Source organism: Penicillium robsamsonii (assembly GCF_028829455.1).
Source record: "Penicillium robsamsonii strain IBT 29466 chromosome Unknown utg000003l_segment0_segment0, whole genome shotgun sequence".
NCBI classification, from domain to species: domain Eukaryota; kingdom Fungi; phylum Ascomycota; class Eurotiomycetes; order Eurotiales; family Aspergillaceae; genus Penicillium; species Penicillium robsamsonii.
In genome coordinates this window covers 1,972,046-1,991,103 of record NW_026643221.1, presented here as the reverse complement: position 1 = coordinate 1,991,103, position 19,058 = coordinate 1,972,046, and the positions used below count along the sequence as shown (strand labels likewise).

The window sequence follows — 19,058 nt, the reverse complement described above, 5'->3', positions numbered from 1 at the left end:
TGAAGTCTGATCTCATCCTGATTCTTGTGGCAACTATTAGTCCGGGGGAGGGACAATGAGTTTTAAATTGAAAGAAACCTGTAGAGTACGGAGTACCACGGATGATAAAAAAAAAAATTCAGAATCTATTTGACATGTAAACCTTCATCCACATTCCAGTGTACTTGTGTACCGAGTATGCCCAATCGGGGATTACAGCATTGATCAGTGATTAACCTAGGGAGAAAATTACTAGCAAATCACTCAAAGGTGGGACAAAGCAACCCAGACAAAATGCACACCTTCGCTAAAGTATAACCGGGGAATAACACCGAATGGGGCGCCCAATCCAAACGTAATATATATACGGAGTACTGGAATCAAACACCGGCGTGTAGTCCGGCAAGGCTTGTCATGGCCGTTTTTCGGCAACCGATCGGCTACAGGGGTGGGGGCTGAAGAGTTGGTTTCAGACGGCGCGCCCCTCTTCCTTCTAGCCCTAGAACAACGCCCCCAGCCGATCCAGAAGTAAGGAAGCACACCGGGATACCGGTGAAAGGGAGCGACGGTCTAGGTCTTATGTTGAAGGTGAAACATGGCGTCGATCGGAGGTTGGTGTCACTATGAGTGGCCGATTCGATCCATAGTTGCATCGATGTGGTGGCGCATTTACGGTGTGTCATATCCAGTTTTAGTTGACGCCTTTGGGTGTGATGAATAGCAATCTTTTTTGAATCTGATCTATTCGATTGAAACAATCTTGAAAAACCTCATTAAAATCTGGGGCGCAATTTAAATTGTCGTAGTGTGATATTTGGGTGTTTTCATCGTGTTCCTAGGTTTATGTTCAATAACACAATGATATGATTGGTCACCCGAGGGCCCAGATGACAGTGTATGTAGGGTACACCTATCAGAGCGGCTCCCCTGACCGGAAGCCAGGGAACCGCGCGTTGCACAGTATAGAAAACCATTGGATGATGCAATATTATCCGTGGTACGTTCTTCACACCCCACTGCACTTCAATTTCTGACAATTTCTGTCATTGGGCTCCAAGTATCCCGTGGGTTCTCATTGCATACCATTCGTATTCTGCCAGGGGTAAGCCAATTATTGTTGTAGACAAATTTACAGGCACCAGGAACAGAGTTTCAAGTTGTGTACTTGTCTCTCCTGTCAATCACAATATTCGATGTAGCAAACCTCCATTATGGTCCAGGCTATTGTGGATTGGTCTATAGATCTTGGCTATGGAGTTGGACCGGATGTGAGCTAATTTGATACCGAAGAATACAAAGGATTAGTGTTAACTAGCGCCTTGGGAGTAAATTTCTTCTGCAAAATGTAAGAAGTGTAAGCAATGACGCTCGGTTCAGTCCAATCACCATGGTTCCAAATTCTGTCAACGGCCCAGTCCATTTGGATCCATCCCTGGTCTTCCCCCGGGCCAATGATATTTTGCACAGATCGTTCAATCTAGTCAAAGGCATTATGATGTAGAACCTCTGTCCCCGGATATCCAATGACCACTTCCTATCTGCACTCCACCCCGCGAAAAATGGAATATCTTCCCAGCCAGCGGGTTAGGCTGGTAAGTTTGACACACTGATGTCTGGGGGATTTAAAACCTCCGCCTCCCCCTTCTTCTTCTCCCTTCATCACCTATCTTTCCTTCATTTAGTTTCTGGTCTTCTAGTCCTGTGCCGTGCACGGTCTGAGCCTCACTTTCCTTCAAGTCTACATTCCTTTTTCATAAGGTCGAGAACAGGTTTCTCTCTTTTTCCCTCCTTTTTTTTTTTTTACAAGTCTATCCTTTTGTGACTTTATCCATCGACTTCAAAATGGTCTCTTTCACCAAGCTTTTCACTGCTGGCCTAGTCGCCACTTCGGCTATCGCCGCCCCCCTGCAGGTTAAGCGCGACTCCTCTAGCAAGCGTGGTGCCGCCTACAACGATATCACCACTGTCTCTGCTCTGACTAGTGGTGGTAGCGTCTCCTGGGCCTACAACTGGGCCGGATCCATATCTGGTTTGCTCCCCGATAATGTCGAGTTCGTCCCCATGCTCTGGGGCCCCAAGATGTTCGGCGGCTGGGTGACCGCCATCGAGACTGCTTTGTCCAGTGGCAGCAGCTACATTCTGGGATTCAACGAGCCCGATATGCCTTCGCAGGCTGACATGAGCCCGTCGGATGCTGCCAACTACTACAATACCTACATCACCCCGTGGTCCGGCCAGGCCAAGCTGATCTCGCCCGCCGTGACCTCGTCCACTGAGGCCGGACTCGGCCTTGACTGGTTCGAGTCTTTCATCGGTAGCTGCAGCAGCTGTGGTATCTCTGGTCTGGCCGTTCACTGGTATGGTGACGATGCCGAAAACTTCAAGAACTTCGTCACCAAGGCCGTCGACACTGCTGCCAAGCACAACCTGGCTGAGGTCTGGATCACTGAGTTTGCTCTCAACTCTGATGTCAACGGCTCTTTTGATACCGCCGCCACGGCTGCTTTCCTCAACGAGGTTATCCCTTGGTTGGATTCGCAGGCTGGTGTCACTCGCTACTCCTACTTCATGTGCGCTGAGAACTACTTGCTCAGCGGCAACACTCTCAACCAGGCTGGCCAGGCTTACGTCTCTGCGTAAAACTGTGCTTAACATGTTGAAAACAAATTAAAAAAACGAATCACGCAAATAGGAGGATGAGGGGCATGCGAGCAATTGTCATTTCTTCTATGGGTTCTGCTGGCGTTTGGTCGCCTTGGGAGGTTCATATCTATCTTCTGTTCATATTTTCCAAGTTAACGCAAATATCCACCAACGCCATCTGATCTTTTTTTTATCCAAAATCATTCTTGCGTAAGCCTAAGTGGTAGTCTAGAATCATGATTGAGTTTGGATACAAATGTCGCCATCCTTAGAATGAGGTGGCGGGTTGGCGACGGCCACACATGGCAAACCTGGCCCGCCACAATAGCTCACACCTAGGCATTCACTCTAAAGTTGGCGACATTCAAAGGTCTCATTGCTTGCCTAGTGTTGACCCTGAATACCTCGTTTTCATACAGTCTATTCTTTGATTCTAATTTAGGGTATCCCCGTTCCGTTCTTTGTTCCTTTGTCTCTTTCAAATATTAACAATGTATATTGAAATAGCAAGGCCACAACGCATAATATTTCATCACAAAGAGCATTTCAAGTATTAAATGGTGGGCAGTTCTCTCTCATGACCCTGGGTTTCTCAGACATCCACGCATCCAAATATATTATTTTTCAAAGCTAACATGACTGACCAGCCACTCCCGCTCAAGAATTGGCCGCACACCTTCGACCAAACCTATGTGTTCAAGCGTCTTGGAATAGCACGGAGCACCGAGGACCAAGAGGCTGTCCGCGAGGTAGCACAGGTTGTCTATGATGCTGTCGCAACTGAGGCTCTTAGAAAAGGCGTCATCATCGGCAACGTTTTCCGATCGAGTTCTTCACGCAATCAAATCCTATTTGAGTGGCGCAAGCGAATATTGAGATTGCCATTGGCCGTTAGGAATCACGTAACAGACATTGACCTTCTTAGTGGGGCGTTGTATAAATACCTCACTACTATTCACGATGACTTGCAGTTGGACTTTGAAGCAAGCCAACGCCAGGAAGATCAAGCAAGAAATACCGCTGGCCAGGCAGGGGGACAGCAGACAGGACAACAGGCAGGACAAGCACCAGTGCAAGCGCCAGCACGAAGATTAACACAAAATCCAGCAAATTCAGAAGAACCGCAGAAATTCGAATACCACCGGCCCTTCATTGTGCCCAACGGTGACATCCAGATTATCCGAGCAGATTATCCGGACATGCCAATCGCAATTAGGGTGAGTGACCTTTTAACAGACAAAGGAAACCCGCTGGATATATGCCCTGACGGGGATTGGATCAATATCTCCAACATCCAATTTGAATTGTTAAGAGATAATCTCACCCAAGAAGGGTATTGGGTTAATGGGGATACAGTTTGGTTAAGTCATCTCACTCTGGAGGAAATTGATCCTACGCTGATTGATAACCCACATCCTGGCGAGTCACGACTAACTTCCTTCAACCTAGCATCTACACTTTTGCGAACTATCCGTGAGCATTGGCCTAAGCTTCGAAATCCCTCCCCTGAGCCCTATAAAAATTCGAGGCGCTCACCATTACCCAGACCTAATTTGACTATTATCATTCGAAACGGTGTTCCAAAAGGTAAGTTTTCCTTTCCAAATATGATTATTGACCGCATACTAACATTCTTCTTCTATAGGAGGGGCTCTATCCGCTAACCAGCCAGCATTAGCTCGTCCCGCTGAACAATTGGGTGGTAATGCGATCACTCCTAACCGCCGAATGGAACAGGTAGCTCGATATGCGGCCAACAGACACGCCAAAACCAAGCGGAAGATAGCAGAAGCGGCAGGAAAAGGAGGAGCAGAAACTGAGGCCGAGGGAGAAGCTCCGCCGGCTCGAAAGAGAAAGAGAATGCCCAAATCTGCCGCTGGCGGTGGCCCTGCTACCGACCCTAATTTTACCCTAGCTCCCGCCGGGCAAGAGCCCCTAGCGGATGACAGTGAACCTACTTTCCTGGCCGGTATAGATCCTACAATGTTTAATGACCCGGCACTTATGGGCGATGATGATGCCGCCTTGCAAGCATTCTTCGAGCAGAACCAGTGGGGTGGAGATGGAGCACCGATGGAGGAGGAGTGAAAGGAGCAGTGATGAAAAGAGGTTCATCTAAACCACCCTTCTCTGATGCCGCGTAGAAACAAAACATCAAAGTACTTTCCCCCCCTTGTAAATCTAAGCACCCAAAAGGGCCTAGTCCCCAATATAACTTTGTAATTTGCTGAAAGTCTCGACCTATATTTACGCAAATATATTTCTGTACAGGATAATCCATGCCTCGAAAGTCGCGTTCTTCTTTGTCGATTCTAATTGCGTGCAGACCAAGCCGCTTCTAATGACTTATGTTGGAGCCGCATTTTGTAGTCTCTATCCTTGTGGATATAGTAGATCGCAAGAAGGAGAAAGAAAAAGAGATCGCTGGAGTTATATCCAAGTAAACCACTGTCATAGTTATTTGCGAGTCAAACTTTTATATACGCAGAACTATAATGGATCAGGTCTCCAATTGAGAAGGCAGGAAGCCAGACATCACCAGACTGTTGCGATATTTCAAGCACAGGTAAATGGCTTACTTACTGAGCCCGACTCAAATTTATCAACCTATGAAGCATAGAGTTAGCAATATTTCCGGAAGGTGAAAGGAAGAAGGGCTCACAAGTTCAGCGATGCTAGCATAGGTACCGCATCCGAAAATTATCATGCCGACGATGAATACCACGCCATTCAAAATTGCAGGTTTCAGATTGTGCTTTTCGTACCATGCGCCCTCCTTCAAAAGCACATACCACATGATCGGTGGGATATAGAAAGATAGGCCCGACACAAACAAGGAAGAAATGATAGAGAGCAACTCAGAAAAGATAGGGATGGCCTCAGCAATTAACCAGGCTAGGATGGTAACAACAAACACAAGACCAAGCCATGTGCTCCAACCCTTCGCGGTGTTCACGAAGCGAACGATTGAGTCCCGGTATATCTTTCCGTGGATATATCGACACACAACTGTTGTGTTGATAGACCCCGAAATGAAGATAACCGGAAGCGCGATACCGAAAACAACCCTCGAGATGACAGGGCCCGCCGACAGCAAAGCAGGTGATTGCACCTCCTGTCCGACAAAGGCATAGATGATTGACCCTGTCAGGGTGTAGATCACAACTTGGATACCTCCTAGCCACCATAGTGTCTTGACATAATCCTCGGGGGTATGCATGTCTTCCATGAATGACGGTAGACATCCAGCAAAGGAATATGCAAAGACAATATTATTGGTGGCTACGATAGCCGCAGAGAAAGTGAGACCAGGCTTCGGCCAAGCAGACCACGGCGAGTGATCCGCAGAAAAGTCACCCGAGCCATTCGAGCTTTGAATACCAGTCGCAATCATCGTAACCCCAATAGCCAAAACAATTGACGCGAAGTCAATATAGCCCAGGATCGCAATTTCAGCAAATGACGGAGGAATAGCGAGCAGCATCAGGATTGCAGCAGATGCAACGCTAAAGATAATCGAGCACGAACTGCTTTGAGTGATAGTCTGGAACGCAATCGCGCCAGTCAAGCAGTGCGACCCAATAACAAAGACAAGAAGAGCAACAAAGCTGCCTACGAAGAGCTTTGATCCCACATTTCCTAGTAGAAGTCGGCCGACATCTGCATAATGACCCACTTGTGGATATCGCAGCTTGACTTCGCCGATGTTATAGCCCGCGTAGATTGCAACGAAGCCAAGTCCAATAGTGAGGATCACACCTGCGACCATTCCGAGAGCGGCGAATGCAGATGGTAGTCCTAGGCTACCCAGAGCGATTGCCTCAACTATCGAAATGACAGTGAGCCGTTTCCAACCTAAACGGCGGAATCGGGCATTTCCTTCCAAGATTCCTTGCGTCTCAGGGTCGAAAAGGTCCTGATCCTTGGGTAGAGCGTCGCTGGCCATTGTGTCGAGATCTCGTGGGTGGTTTATCAATGATTTTGCGACCTGTGTCCCAGATTGGTATATAAGTTCAGCCTAACAGATGTAAAAGAAGGAAAAGAAGGAGAAACCAAAATGAAGAAAGATGGATCAGATAAGATCAAAGAGTTAAAATCAACCGATGGTCGGACCTGTGTGGAGTAACCCCCCTCAGCGCCATGACAGTCTACCCTTATGAAGGTACGCTGTCCGATTAGATGTGGAGCACAGTGGAGTCTGCTAAAGCGATTTGTATCAATCATATTGATTGGGACACGAGGAGAGACTACTGATTCGCAAGATTCCTGGCGCTAGATTCGGTTGAATTGTATTCTGCAGGTAAAAAAGTAGGTCGTGTCGTGCCAAGCCGCAGACACAATGAGACAATGGCATCCGCTAGGCTTATACTGGATAAGCACCTGATTCTTCCGAGGCTGCTAATGAAAATTTCGAGTTCCCAACCTCCGCAGGTTGTACGTAATTGTCTCGTCTAGGTTCAAATCGCGAAGAACGTCTCTTTCCAGGTAGTTTATGGGACAGTGGAGTTTCATTCAGATGAGATTGAATTCTATCTTCGTCGAATATGATACCCATTTATTCGGGGGGTTGTTTTTTTTGTCTCCAGTTTGTCTGTTTATGGAATTTCTTGGAATCTCGAAATGGGCGATTGGAGATGTAGCCATTTGTGTTCTGGTTCAGCATAGTGCACAAGTAAATACGTGATCTTTGATACAGAGACGGTATCTCGGCAATGATGCCAACTCCCATAATTGGAGGGATCGAGTACATACGAACGAAGCCCTGGCGGGGACGGGCAGCCCCGTGATTACGTGATTTGATTTCCCGGGTGGAAGCTATACCCAAATAGGCATAGCGTAGTTGCTAACTCATGAGGGGGAAACAACCTGGGCATCGCAGCGGCTCATTTACCTCGCTCGTTCAATTTTCGTTGGAAGAACAGAAATTTCTCAATGACAGGAACGATAGAATCACATTTGACTGAGATCTGGTTATTATTGTTTCTGGCTGGCAGGGTCGAATCCAAAGATGACTGCGCAGTCACTTCGATAATTATGGCCCAGAGCCTCGGATTTCGGCCCCAGATATGCCTGAGAGGTGTTTGGGATCTCGGTGTAGATTTAATTGCATTGCTTTGCGAACGAGAGATTCTAGGGGGGTTGACCAAAGATCAGCGCCGATCGAGTCGGTATAGAACTGCGAGGCAGTCAATTTGCAACGCAGACACACTCATTCGGTCTTTTTCTAAAGGCTTAGAAAGCCATATATGAGCGGCATATACCCATAAATGAGCCACTTGTTTCAAATGGGGCTGCGTCTCCAAGGAGGACTTGTTTGGATAGAAGTATCTAGAAAGAAGTCTGTGAGAGCGGACATCTCAGTAAACAAAAATACCGCGTTATGGCCACTTATCCCCGTCGACAATCGAGAACAATCTTGGAATAAGTGGCCATGGGCCTACACTCGAATTGTGTGCATTTCCTTGTGAAAATCTTGCGGGGTCAATCATCCGCAGGTTCTTTGGTCATTGTGCATCGATCCTTCATATCGGCCTCTCGCCTCCGACGGTGTTGCTTGTACTCCGTCGGACGGACAATACACATGTGAAATGTTGAGTGCAACAGAATTCATTTAAGACGAGGGAAGATAATGGATTGATAGCTAGTTCCTCAATTTATTCAATCTTGATTGATTTACCAAATGGCTATTCTATCTCTTCTGCTCTCGCCGTGGGCCATGGCTGTGGCTATCCCCGTGTGGTTCGCCTTCTACTACATATACCCCTATCTAGTATCATATGGGCACTTAAGTCGAGTCCCGGGTCCTTTTTTTGCCAAATTCAGCAACATATGGGTCGGTTTAAGTGCGAAACATGGCCAGAAATACGCGGCAGTCGACGCGGCGCATCGAAAACACGGCAAAGTTGTCCGGATTGGTTTCAACCATGTATCTATCGCCGATGAACGGGCATTGAATATTGTTTATGCACATGGAAACGGCTTCCTCAAGGAGTACGTTATATCTCCTACCTGGTTGAAATCTATTAGTGTTAACGGAAGATACCTAGTCACTATTATGAAGCATTTGTGGCTCGAACACCGGGCATGTTCAATGTTCGCGACCGCGCCGAGCACACACGCAAGCGAAAGATTATATCTCATGCTTTCTCTCCTAGGTCAGTCGCTGCGTTTGAGCCGTTTATGGCAGAAAACCTACAGCGATGGATAAGCCAACTGGACCGGATCGCGGCTTCCCAGCCACAACGAAATGAGAAGGGATTTGCTCGATACAACGCAATGCCGTGGTTCAGCTACCTTGCTTTTGATATCATCGGAGATCTGGCATTTGGTTCACCATTTGGTATGGTAAACAAGGGAAAAGACGAGACTGAGACACAGCTCGTGCCTGGAGGACCGATTTCATATACCCCGGCGGTTGATGTGTTGAATAGACGAGGCGAGGTCTCTTCGACATTGGGCCTCCTTCCAGCACTCCGTCCATGGGCTCGGTACCTTCCCGATCCATTTTTCACCAAGGGCGTAGCGGCCGTGGAGAACCTGACGGGGATTGCTGTCGCCGCTGTCTCGTCACGGCTGGATGCTGCGGAGAAGGGAATAGTCGACTCGCGCAATGACATCCTTTCACGCTTACTACAAGCAAAGGATGCTAATGGAAGGCTAATGGGGCGAGATGAGCTCATAGCAGAGGCTCTGACACAGCTTATTGCTGGCTCTGACACAATATCCAACACGGCCTGTGGGATCTTTTACTGGATCCTGCATGGAGAACGCAGTGCGCCGGGCACGATAATTCCTCGACTACAAGAGGAGCTGGACCAGGCAATTGAGCCCGAAGCAAGCATCGCATCTTATTCTCAAGTCAAAGATCTCCCATTTCTGCGAAGATGCATCGATGAAGCGATGCGACTTCATTCTACATCGGCAATTGGTCTGCCACGTTTGGTCGCCGATCATAGCCCGGGCGTTGACTTCAATGGCTTCCACTTTCCCCCTGGAACAGTACTTTCAGTGCCCTCGTACACGATCCATCATATGAAGGATATTTGGGGAGACGACGTCGAAGAATTCAAGCCTGACCGCTGGTTGAACCTGACTGCTCGACAGAAAACTGCTTTCAACCCATTCTCATATGGCCCCCGGGCATGTGTCGGACAGAATGTCGCCATCATGGAGCTGCAGCTGATTATCGGAACTTTGTTTCATCGATATGAGTTTGCGTTGTATCAGCCAATCATGGAATCACACGAAGGATTTTCGAAAAAGCCCAAGGAGTGCCAGGCCGGTCTCAGGTTGAGGGAGTGCAGTTAAATTTCCCACATTTTTAGATGTATATATGGAACTGACAGGAGCAAATGGTTTTATATTCACAATGGGAGGGAGCGTGTCAATATTTGTTACTCAATTCAAACCACATTACCAAAGAACATATCTTCCAGGGATGGAAACTCCTGATCGATACCCCATTCATTATAAACCCAGGGATCAGTAGCATTTTGAACTGACTGCAGCATGCAAATCCCCGTACTATTCTCTCCCATTGAAGTCGCACAATCTTCTTGCTCAATCCTATCCGCAACATGTTGCTTCATGATGTTCAGAGACCACCGGCTCACAGGCTCGGCTTTGCCTCCACATTGAATATGCGAAAGGGCTTGTTCCATGAGAACAATTATACTACCCACGTCATCTAAATTGGCCACAAATTCGGCCAGTGTCACCATTGCAAAGGAACAAAGCACGTTTTCGTAAGCAGGGTGGATATAAGTTGTCAAATCTGACATGGATACAAATAGATTCAAGAGTTGATGCGACTGGCTAATCGCAAACCGAATTAACGGGAGTGTTGGCTCCTCTGGTGTATTTCTGGAGTTGCTCGTTTCCTCGGGTTGAGTTTCGCCCATATGTTGGAGTGTGCGACGTGCTAAAATCAGGTAGGCGCAGGAGTATGCAAATCGTAGTGGCTCAGAGGAATCGAGCTCTATAAAAATATCAATTAGTGTTTATGTAAATCATGCGACGAGAAATTGCTCACTCACTATAAATGTTCTCTTGGGACTTTCGCAGGTTGTCGATTTCGGGCCAAACGGCACTTCCATTTTGTATCACGTTTGAGCTTATAATTTCCCAAAGGAGTCGGTATAACCTGACTCCAGCCAACACCAATTCATCGCGCGCATTGTATGATGGAAAATCGAGGACCTTGATGCATTCGTCAAAGTACTGGCTAGATATGATCGGTGGACGACCAGAGCCCACAGAAAACCTGAGATTGGTGTTAGATTTTCTTAATATAGAATCGGAAGTTTTTTATTGTAACGCACTGTAGCTGACAGAGACAAATCAAGTTCCATGTGCGCATTATTTCTTGTGCTTGGGCTCGTTCGCGTCCATCGGCGTCGCTTGTCTTTGGATGCTGCCCAAACGGAGTAGTCATAATCACCCGCATAGCCGCCGTGCCACTGAGAAGCCACGAGGTACTATGATCAGGGCCCGAGTTTGGTCGTAGGTCCCACATGGAGAAAATCAACATAGACTGTATTGTGTCGAGCGAGGCAGTGGAAGAAAGATGTGCCTGACCCAGCAATCCGTGAATATGGCGATACAAAGCTTGGTGTGTCGATGACCCGTACAAGGAGGGGGTAATATGGAGACCAGCCAAGATACAAGTACCAAATAAGAGCGGTGATCTGGTTCGTAGTTGGACGGGGTCTGTACTCATAAATAACCAGCGGTTGGATAATTTCGAGAATCTGAAACGTCAACCCCAAAACAGCCCCCAAAGAACATTATTGAGAGCGAACTCACCCTCTAAGAAGCATGGTAGCAAGATCCTCGGAAACTATACCGTTGATTATAATGTCTTCAGTGCTATCATCGCCGGTCGAGGGTTGTTCATATAAAGTGATGCTCGATCGGATCTCTTGGATAAGATTCATGGGTGCATCGCGTGCAGTTCGTTCAATAATTGATGAATTAGCCTAGGGTACTGAATCAATTGAGTTCCAAGATATCTTGTAGATGACCGAAATTTACCCTTGGTCTATTCTGGCAGTCGCTAGAACTGCGGACAGATAGTGACGCTTGAAGTTGACTCAAGGTGGATTCTACCGCACAAAGCCTATTTTTTCTTAGTATATAAAATGAGCCTAACATAATCGAGCATGGGGGGATATACCGTGTATGGTAGTCATCACCACTTGTCCTATAATCCACCCCCGTCTCCAGCGGTTCAGGGTGACTGCGGGAAATGGCCTGGAAAGAGCACTTTATTCTAAATATGGTCAGATAGGAAAGTTCAGTAACCCGATTTTTCAGTCTGGCCTGTTACCGGAGAACACCACAACGATGACATCGGTCAGAGTTGCCCGTTTCGCATCGCGTTTTCAAGCGCCGACAAGCCTCGCAGGATCGCGCTTTGCTCACTTTTGGCTTGCTTGAGGGGGTTCTATTCCGTCTTCGTTTTCCACTAAATGACTCTGGTAAAGACATGATCGGTTGGTAAAAAGAGGTAGGTGACATGGAGTAGGGGATGGAAGATAGTGTATCCCACTCTTGGAGAAGAAACTGTTTGGTTGCAGATCCTTGTTAGTCAGGCTTTCATGAACTCAACTATATAATCTGGGGACACTAAACATCCCATGTGTGTATCATTGAAAACACTTTCAATGCACAAAGGTACATATTTATGGAAATAGCTATATAGCTGGCTTGCTCTACAGCAAATAATCCCTTCCATCTATCCTGACATCAAGGCTCTGACTTGAAAGTGAGTTGGAAATTCAATAGATCAAAACCTACGAAGATCGAAACCCATTGCACCCCCACCTTTGGCTTGCTATCTGATAACCTCCACTCAAAGTATTCAATCAACCTCTTTATCTGATTGAATTCGCTGTGTGGTCATGGGTCTAGCAGTGAGATAAATTGAACTAATCACAGTAAGTGGAGAGGATTTTAAACCCCGACGGAACAGATGACCAATTCATATATGGGTTTACTCGGGTACAAAAAAGTGAGGGCTACCAGATGCTTCCGATTTATTAAAATTGTTTGCAGTTTCTCATGCCGCGATCCATTATTTTGTTACGGAAAGTGGGTTGGACATGTTTCGTTCTATTTTGGCCTTCATGTGTGTTCATCAATATATCCTCTGGTGTTTCCAATGAAGTACAATTCTCAGTATCATAATATCTATTTATTGCAATTGTATAACCCTACAAATCTGAAAAAGAATCAAGGCGAATATACCTCGCGAAGTTGAAGCTCAGGGCACTTGAAGTTTGGGTCAAGTTCCTTTTCAAGCGACTGGTCAATCGCTTGTCCGTGTTGAAGAAGCCGAGCAACTTTGACAACATCCAAGACACCTCGCGAAAGAGTGAAGATCTTGTCCATTTCCTCGAGACTGCGCCCAGCTGTCTCTGGAAACAGGTAATAGATAACAGGTATCATCATTGCATTGAAGCCGGCGAAAATGACAAAGTATGTCTGTCCCATACTATTGAATGCGATGGGCGTGACACTGGTGAGTATGATGCTGACGGCCCAGGAGATGCTGATACTGAAGCTGTTGATAGTCGTGCGTAGATGTAAAGGCGCAATCTCCGTGGCGTAGAGATACGGTATTGCGCCGAATCCAATGATGTAGCTGAAATGAAATAGAAAAATAAAAAAAACAGCACCGCGCATTGCAAGTGGGTTGTCGGTTTGGGTTCCAAGACCAGCTACTAAAGCTAGACAGATGGTATTTCCGATCGCACTGCCTATAAGCAATACACGACGACCTAGTCCGTCGACTTTCAGAACACAGAAGGCCCCGCCAAGGGGACCGACTAGCTGGTAGACTGCTGCCAGGACTGTGGATGTTGAATTACCGAGCGAAAGGTTGTTCTCGAAGATTGCTGTTGCTAATAGGGCGCAGAATGAGTCAGTACAATGTGTAAATAGGAAATAAACGATCCGCGATACGTACTGTAAAAGGTTATAACCGTAGATCCAGTGAGTTGCAAGAACAACATTGCCAAAGCAGCAATCATAGCTCGGTGGAAAGTTCTTTGGGGGCCCATGTGGAATATTTGTCCAAGTGACTTTGCCTCAAACAAGTCTAGTGATGTTTGGACGTCCTTGATTTTTGCTTCCACCGCTTCAGCATTGGCACATGTATCGCCCAGAGCTGCCAGGACTTCACTGGCCTCAGAAAGTCGGCCTTGTCGGATAAGCCACCGAGGGGATTCTGGTAGCACGTAGATGAACACCAAAACAGCGATGGAAAGCAGCACCACAAAAGCGAAAGGAAATCTCCAGGCGACGCTGCCTTGAGTAAATGACATTCCAAAATCGAGAAATAGGGCAAGGGCACACCCAAAGCCACTGAATATTCCCTTCATGCCGACGTGAGCACCGCGCTTATCGGCAGGCGATATCTCCGATTGCCAAAGAGGGATTGTGGCCAGTAGAACACCAGTGCCTACACCGAGGATGACCCGAGACGTGATGAGTTGAGCCAGAGAGCCTGCACTGGTCATCAGAACAGCTCCAAGGACTTGGATGACTGAGCCTGTCATTATTGTGCGCCGGCGGCCAAATATGTCACCTAGCCATATACAGGAGAGAGTTCCGAAGAACCCTCCTATTGTGTAAGAGGCCACAACAAGGCCTTGGACCGTTGACGCATGTGGTTTATCATCGGCAACGGCAATGTTGATTTCCGGAAATTGTTCTTCAAAGTTCTTCAGTGTCAAGACACCCCCGAGTAGTGATGCATTGTAACCAATTGTGAGGATTCCAGGCATGAGCACCCCCAGAATGGCTGCGATATTGAGGCTATTGCCCCGAAGGCCGAGGAAGCGTGGCATGTGGAGGGCTTGGCGAAAATTAATGGGTAATATGTATAACTATAATAGATCGGCAGGACTGGGATCGACACTGATCAACAGATCGACGAAGTCTTTTGTGCAAATTAGACTGGCCAGCTGCTGTCAACTGGATGAAATCGGCGAGATTTAAAGAAATCGAGGACAGTTGAAACCCGGTTAGTTCGGCTCATTGGAATCAGCTCTAGGCATTCCATTCTCTTGTGCATTATCTTCTCATCACCACCGAACCCAAGTAGGATGTTTGAGCCACATGCCCCTGAAGAGGACATGCAAGGCTATTGGGCTCATTCTTTTCGGCTCGCTCTAGAACCAAGGGCTCCCAATGACCAGGCCAACAGTATTTGGAGGAGAAGAGAAGACAGATCTGGAAATGCCCTTGTGACAGGCCCCAAGAATGCGCAGAAAGGAATAGTAGCAGCAGATGCAAATGAGGAATTGGTGAAGGGCTTGGTGTAATTACTGAAGAAAACCCCCGAGTCTGGAGTAAATGGTACCCAACAGCCGACGCAAGGGGAACGCTCCCACATGAGGGTCGAGGTATCTCCAACTCAATGCTTGATGCGTTATACCATACGGAGTGGTCGTGTGTTGGTTAGTTAGTATTGGAGCTAACTATAATAAAAGTGAAAAGCAAGGCTGTTGCGATTGCCGATCACTCATGAATCCCCTGTCATTACAAGCTAGTTAAGCGAAATAAGATCGAGACAGATTGTTCATCCATCAAGACAATATTTCGATGTAAACCCGCCCGGGCCGACCCTAAGGGACTACAAATGTGGAGTTCTAAGCTATAAAATAGAGCATATAAGCCTGAAACCTAATCACCGATTTGGCTGGAAGGATATAAATTCCAAGGGATCAGGAATTTCCTATGGAATGATACTGTGTGATTGGGTTACAATTTATCTACATGGTACCGTAGCCTCTCATTTGTTTTTACATATTAAAACCCTTTTCCTGCAATCCCTTTGGGGAGCAAGGAGATTTGGATTAGTTTTTGGAAGCCAAGATCCAATATGCACTTGATCCAACCCTCTCACCATCCAGCTTTAACATCATTTAATACTAGAAAATAACAAAGATAGGACCCTGAGGTCTATTCGTGAATATTCTATAACACTAACAAACACCTGGAAACCCGAGTTATGCTTAATTGACAAGATATCCACCAGGATAAACAAACTCCCTGTGGTTAATCGCTTTACTCGACCATGGCACATCCTCATCCTTCCATTGCGAGTAAACAGTTTCCTCATTAGCAACCAATTGCTGTATATTACGCCTGGTACTGTATACTATATTCCAGGCTTGCTCTTCGTGGAAAACACCCGCATCGTTCTTCTCGATATCCGAATCCCGAGAAGCCGAGCCGGCCTTTCTATATGTACCAATCAAATTAGGGAATGGGGCCCAGCATTCAATCTTGTGACGCCCATTGGCACCTGCGCACAAGTCACTCAGGGCATTGTCTACCGCCTGATCCAAACGATCGATAGAAAGAGCGGAAAGAATGTTCCTCGCACCCCTGGTCGTAACTGCGTAGCCAAACATGCAGCAGCCCATTTCAGCCCGGTAGATAAATCGCGTCGAGTCCTCGGCCAATTCTGGATATTGTTGCTTCCACTTTTCGGTGGGTCCGCCCCAGGTGGCTCGGTGGTGGACCCTTGAAACTGTTGGGTCCATCGGGATAGCGTAGAAGCTTGTTTCGTTGGCGTTCGGGCCCGAGGCACACCCGCCAATCCAAAGGAGATCCCAATCTGTTCCATAAGGAGCTTCCTTGGATACGTGTTTCGTTCCTTTCAAAGTGTGTAGCCCACGCGCGAATTCTCCCAGCTGGGACTTGAGACTCACGTCCCAGTCTGCATCATCTTCCAAAATCAATGCAGTCGAATAGTCATTGCTTATCACACTGTTGTTTTTCAAATCCATACGTCAGAATAGCCTCTAGACAATGAGAATGAGGGGTGACCGTACTTGACCAATGCATTCATGTGCGCACGCCAACATGCCATGGCAGTGGGTTTCACGAGTGAGGGGTCCAGTCCCTAATAAAGAATGAGAAGATTGTCTGGGGCTTATTGAGCCGGAAACCATACATCAGGCATGGCCTTGGGAGCTAGCTCATCGGGTCGCACTCCATCGAGCCATTCGACATTGAACCCCGATATCGAGGCTGCTAGTGTGAGGAAATCGCGCTTGTCGGTCCGCTCTTTCATACTGATCGCGTAGACATGCTGAAACTAAAGATTGATGCCTAGTCAGCAATCAATTCTATGTGATCGTAGGTAGGGTCTTACCCCAAGAGTGCGGTTCTTGATATGTTCAAAGGCACTATCGCTCATGTATTTCCGAGAGAGTTCTGGAAACGAGAGGGACCATGGTTTATCCCCGAGGTTTTTGATAAGCACTGTGCAGAGGAAAAAGGCAGCAAGAGCTGCCGTGACCACCTGAAGGACTCTTTTCTTGGCGATCATGATGCGCAGCGTTAACAATAATGATGAGAATCAAGTCATTTACACCACTTCAGAAGGGTAAAAGTCCAAGTCAACCTCCCGAACTGTGACAGGGAAATCATTGCGATAAATATTTCTCTTTACATTCCTTGAGTGCCGGGAACAGCTTGCTATGGACGGATCGCGGAGTTTGTCCAAACGCGGATCTGGTATACGGGTCCACTGTTCGTTGCCTTATACATGAGGCCCCCAGGCAACTACAAAGCCAGGCACAACTCTCTCATTGGATACTGCCTGACCGTAAGTTATCACCGCCTTCTCGAAGCATATATGCCATTTCAATTTGTATACTAATTTCCGATCTCTTTTCTTATATACTTCGAAACCTTACTTAAAAAGGGATACCTCATAAGACAAAGCCTAAGAAGCCAAGGAAGGGTAAGGTGACAAGGCAGTCTAGAGTATATAACTAACTAGCACACTAGCATACTAGTTTAATACCATGACCTCGGGAACTTTATGGACTTTGTACTGTTTATCTAATCCATTTTACTGGTATTTTATACTAAGAGATAAATCTCCGAATCCTGATGATAATTACCCAATTGTATATATTCGTTACCAGCTAGGGTTGCCTATACATCTCCAAAGTACTTTTGACGGATCCGTTCCATCGCCAGCTCTTCTAGCATTGGTTGTAGGAATTTGTCAATCTCATTGATCCGAAAAGAGGTTTGTGGGTTGACTTGGTAAACGGAAGTGTATTCTCAATATGACGGATACCAACGATGTCATCTCCGCGAACAAGAATGTTAAGGCTGCTGAGGTCGCCGTGAGTAAATACAAAAGGCCAAGACTTGCTGCATTGTTTGATAAGTTTTTGAGGTTCAGGTCTAAGCCTTGAACCAAATCCCATGCCCATGCGTAAATACTGATGGAAGTCCTCGATGGTATCAAAGGCACTGAAGCGCAAGATAAGCCCCAAAACACGACAGTCAAAAAGCGATCCGCCATCAACAGGAGCAATCTTAGTGTCTTCCAATGTCTAGAGGCGCCGCATCTCGTGGACCTTTGTCGCTAGCTGTGAAAGAAGTTTCATCTTTAAATCCTCACTTCGTTTTACCCAATCACTACCAATCATACCTCCCCTGATCCTTTCCATCGCGATGCATGTCCGCCCAGAATGAGTAAATGCACATTAAACCTTTGGTACTGGGACAGATGTATGTTGTGATATTTGTTGATGCTTCAGATAAATGAATGTGGGACCGTACTTGACGCATAGTCAGTCCTTTAACATGAGAACGGTCCCTCGTCGAGACCGAATGTGCCTGAGAATCTTGATCGATAAAAGTGTCGAGAACCGATACAGAATGTTGTCATTGATGAAGTTGTATGCGCCCAGCGGAGCACTGGATGGCGAGGAAAGAGCCCCTGTCCTGTTCGGTTTCACCACATTATGATGGTGTTCGACAAAATGGAGTATTTTAGGAAGTTCAGTCCTAGTCTGCAGAAGAGGCTTAGTAAGGATGAGGAATGGAAAGTATTAGAGCAAAAGATCGTCTATGGGAAGTGATTGTGATGTGAAGTTCATGATTCCTGGTTTAGACGTGTCCTTGACTTCCTGCACGTGATAGCACACATGCTATTCTCAGACTTAATCTTGAATCGCATCCTATTTTTGATCAAGGGGCTTTGCATAACATTGGCCCAATTATGCATTTTACAGTGGTTTCCTCGCTCAAACGAACCTCGCCTGTCCGCATGACCATATCCTCCTCATACGCCTGTATAGCCGCGGCACGCTCAATGGTGAAGTCACCCTGGCTCCAGAATGACTCGATTGCCTTACATGCGGTGTAAGCGTCCTTCATAGTGTGGTTGGGCCCCTGGCCATACTGGAAAGTCATGGGATGAGCAGCATCATCTGCCAGAGATACCCGGCCCTGACGATTATCCCACCGATGCCGCGACAGGCTTGGGTCCCCATTTCGAAGCTTGGAATACCAAACCTCACTATCGGAGGACATCCACTAAAAGACACCGCGCCAGGGGTCGACAAACTGACAGGCCAACTCCTTCTGATGTGCGATGTGTTCTCGCGTCATTC

The 19,058-nt window shown here is 46.9% G+C and overlaps 7 protein-coding genes across 7 annotated transcripts; 3 read left to right on the top strand and 4 right to left on the bottom strand.

Moving 5' to 3' along the window:
- Positions 1-1,821: 1,821 nt before the first annotated feature.
- Positions 1,822-2,619, top strand: N7447_005480 (glycoside hydrolase family 128 protein; the record flags this gene model as incomplete). Its single annotated transcript, XM_057229742.1, has 1 exon — positions 1,822-2,619. The coding sequence occupies one exon, from the start codon at positions 1,822-1,824 to the stop codon at positions 2,617-2,619; it is 798 nt and encodes a 265-aa protein (XP_057084832.1).
- Positions 2,620-3,257: 638 nt separating this feature from the next.
- On the top strand, positions 3,258-4,710 carry N7447_005479 (uncharacterized protein; the record flags this gene model as incomplete). The annotated part of the gene is made up of 2 exons (XM_057229741.1): positions 3,258-4,209; positions 4,268-4,710. 2 exons carry the CDS (start codon positions 3,258-3,260, stop codon positions 4,708-4,710), a joined length of 1,395 nt encoding a protein of 464 aa, XP_057084831.1.
- A 468-nt stretch (positions 4,711-5,178) lies between these two features.
- On the bottom strand, positions 5,179-6,568 carry N7447_005478 (uncharacterized protein; the record flags this gene model as incomplete). The annotated part of the gene is made up of 2 exons (XM_057229740.1): positions 5,179-5,229; positions 5,285-6,568. The coding sequence occupies 2 exons, from the start codon at positions 6,566-6,568 to the stop codon at positions 5,179-5,181; spliced, it is 1,335 nt and encodes a 444-aa protein (XP_057084830.1).
- Positions 6,569-8,302: 1,734 nt separating this feature from the next.
- Positions 8,303-9,930, top strand: N7447_005477 (cytochrome P450; the record flags this gene model as incomplete). Its single annotated transcript, XM_057229739.1, has 2 exons — positions 8,303-8,613; positions 8,670-9,930. 2 exons carry the CDS (start codon positions 8,303-8,305, stop codon positions 9,928-9,930), a joined length of 1,572 nt encoding a protein of 523 aa, XP_057084829.1.
- Positions 9,931-10,025: 95 nt separating this feature from the next.
- Positions 10,026-11,558, bottom strand: N7447_005476 (fungal specific transcription factor domain-containing protein; the record flags this gene model as incomplete). The annotated part of the gene is made up of 4 exons (XM_057229738.1): positions 10,026-10,600; positions 10,659-10,885; positions 10,944-11,372; positions 11,428-11,558. The coding sequence occupies 4 exons, from the start codon at positions 11,556-11,558 to the stop codon at positions 10,026-10,028; spliced, it is 1,362 nt and encodes a 453-aa protein (XP_057084828.1).
- Positions 11,559-12,855: 1,297 nt separating this feature from the next.
- On the bottom strand, positions 12,856-14,474 carry N7447_005475 (Major facilitator superfamily domain general substrate transporter; the record flags this gene model as incomplete). Its single annotated transcript, XM_057229737.1, has 2 exons — positions 12,856-13,526; positions 13,592-14,474. 2 exons carry the CDS (start codon positions 14,472-14,474, stop codon positions 12,856-12,858), a joined length of 1,554 nt encoding a protein of 517 aa, XP_057084827.1.
- A 1,170-nt stretch (positions 14,475-15,644) lies between these two features.
- N7447_005474 (putative LPS glycosyltransferase) lies at positions 15,645-16,969 on the bottom strand (the record flags this gene model as incomplete). The annotated part of the gene is made up of 4 exons (XM_057229736.1): positions 15,645-16,404; positions 16,470-16,540; positions 16,592-16,735; positions 16,793-16,969. 4 exons carry the CDS (start codon positions 16,967-16,969, stop codon positions 15,645-15,647), a joined length of 1,152 nt encoding a protein of 383 aa, XP_057084826.1.
- Between the last annotated feature and the right edge of the window lie 2,089 nt (positions 16,970-19,058).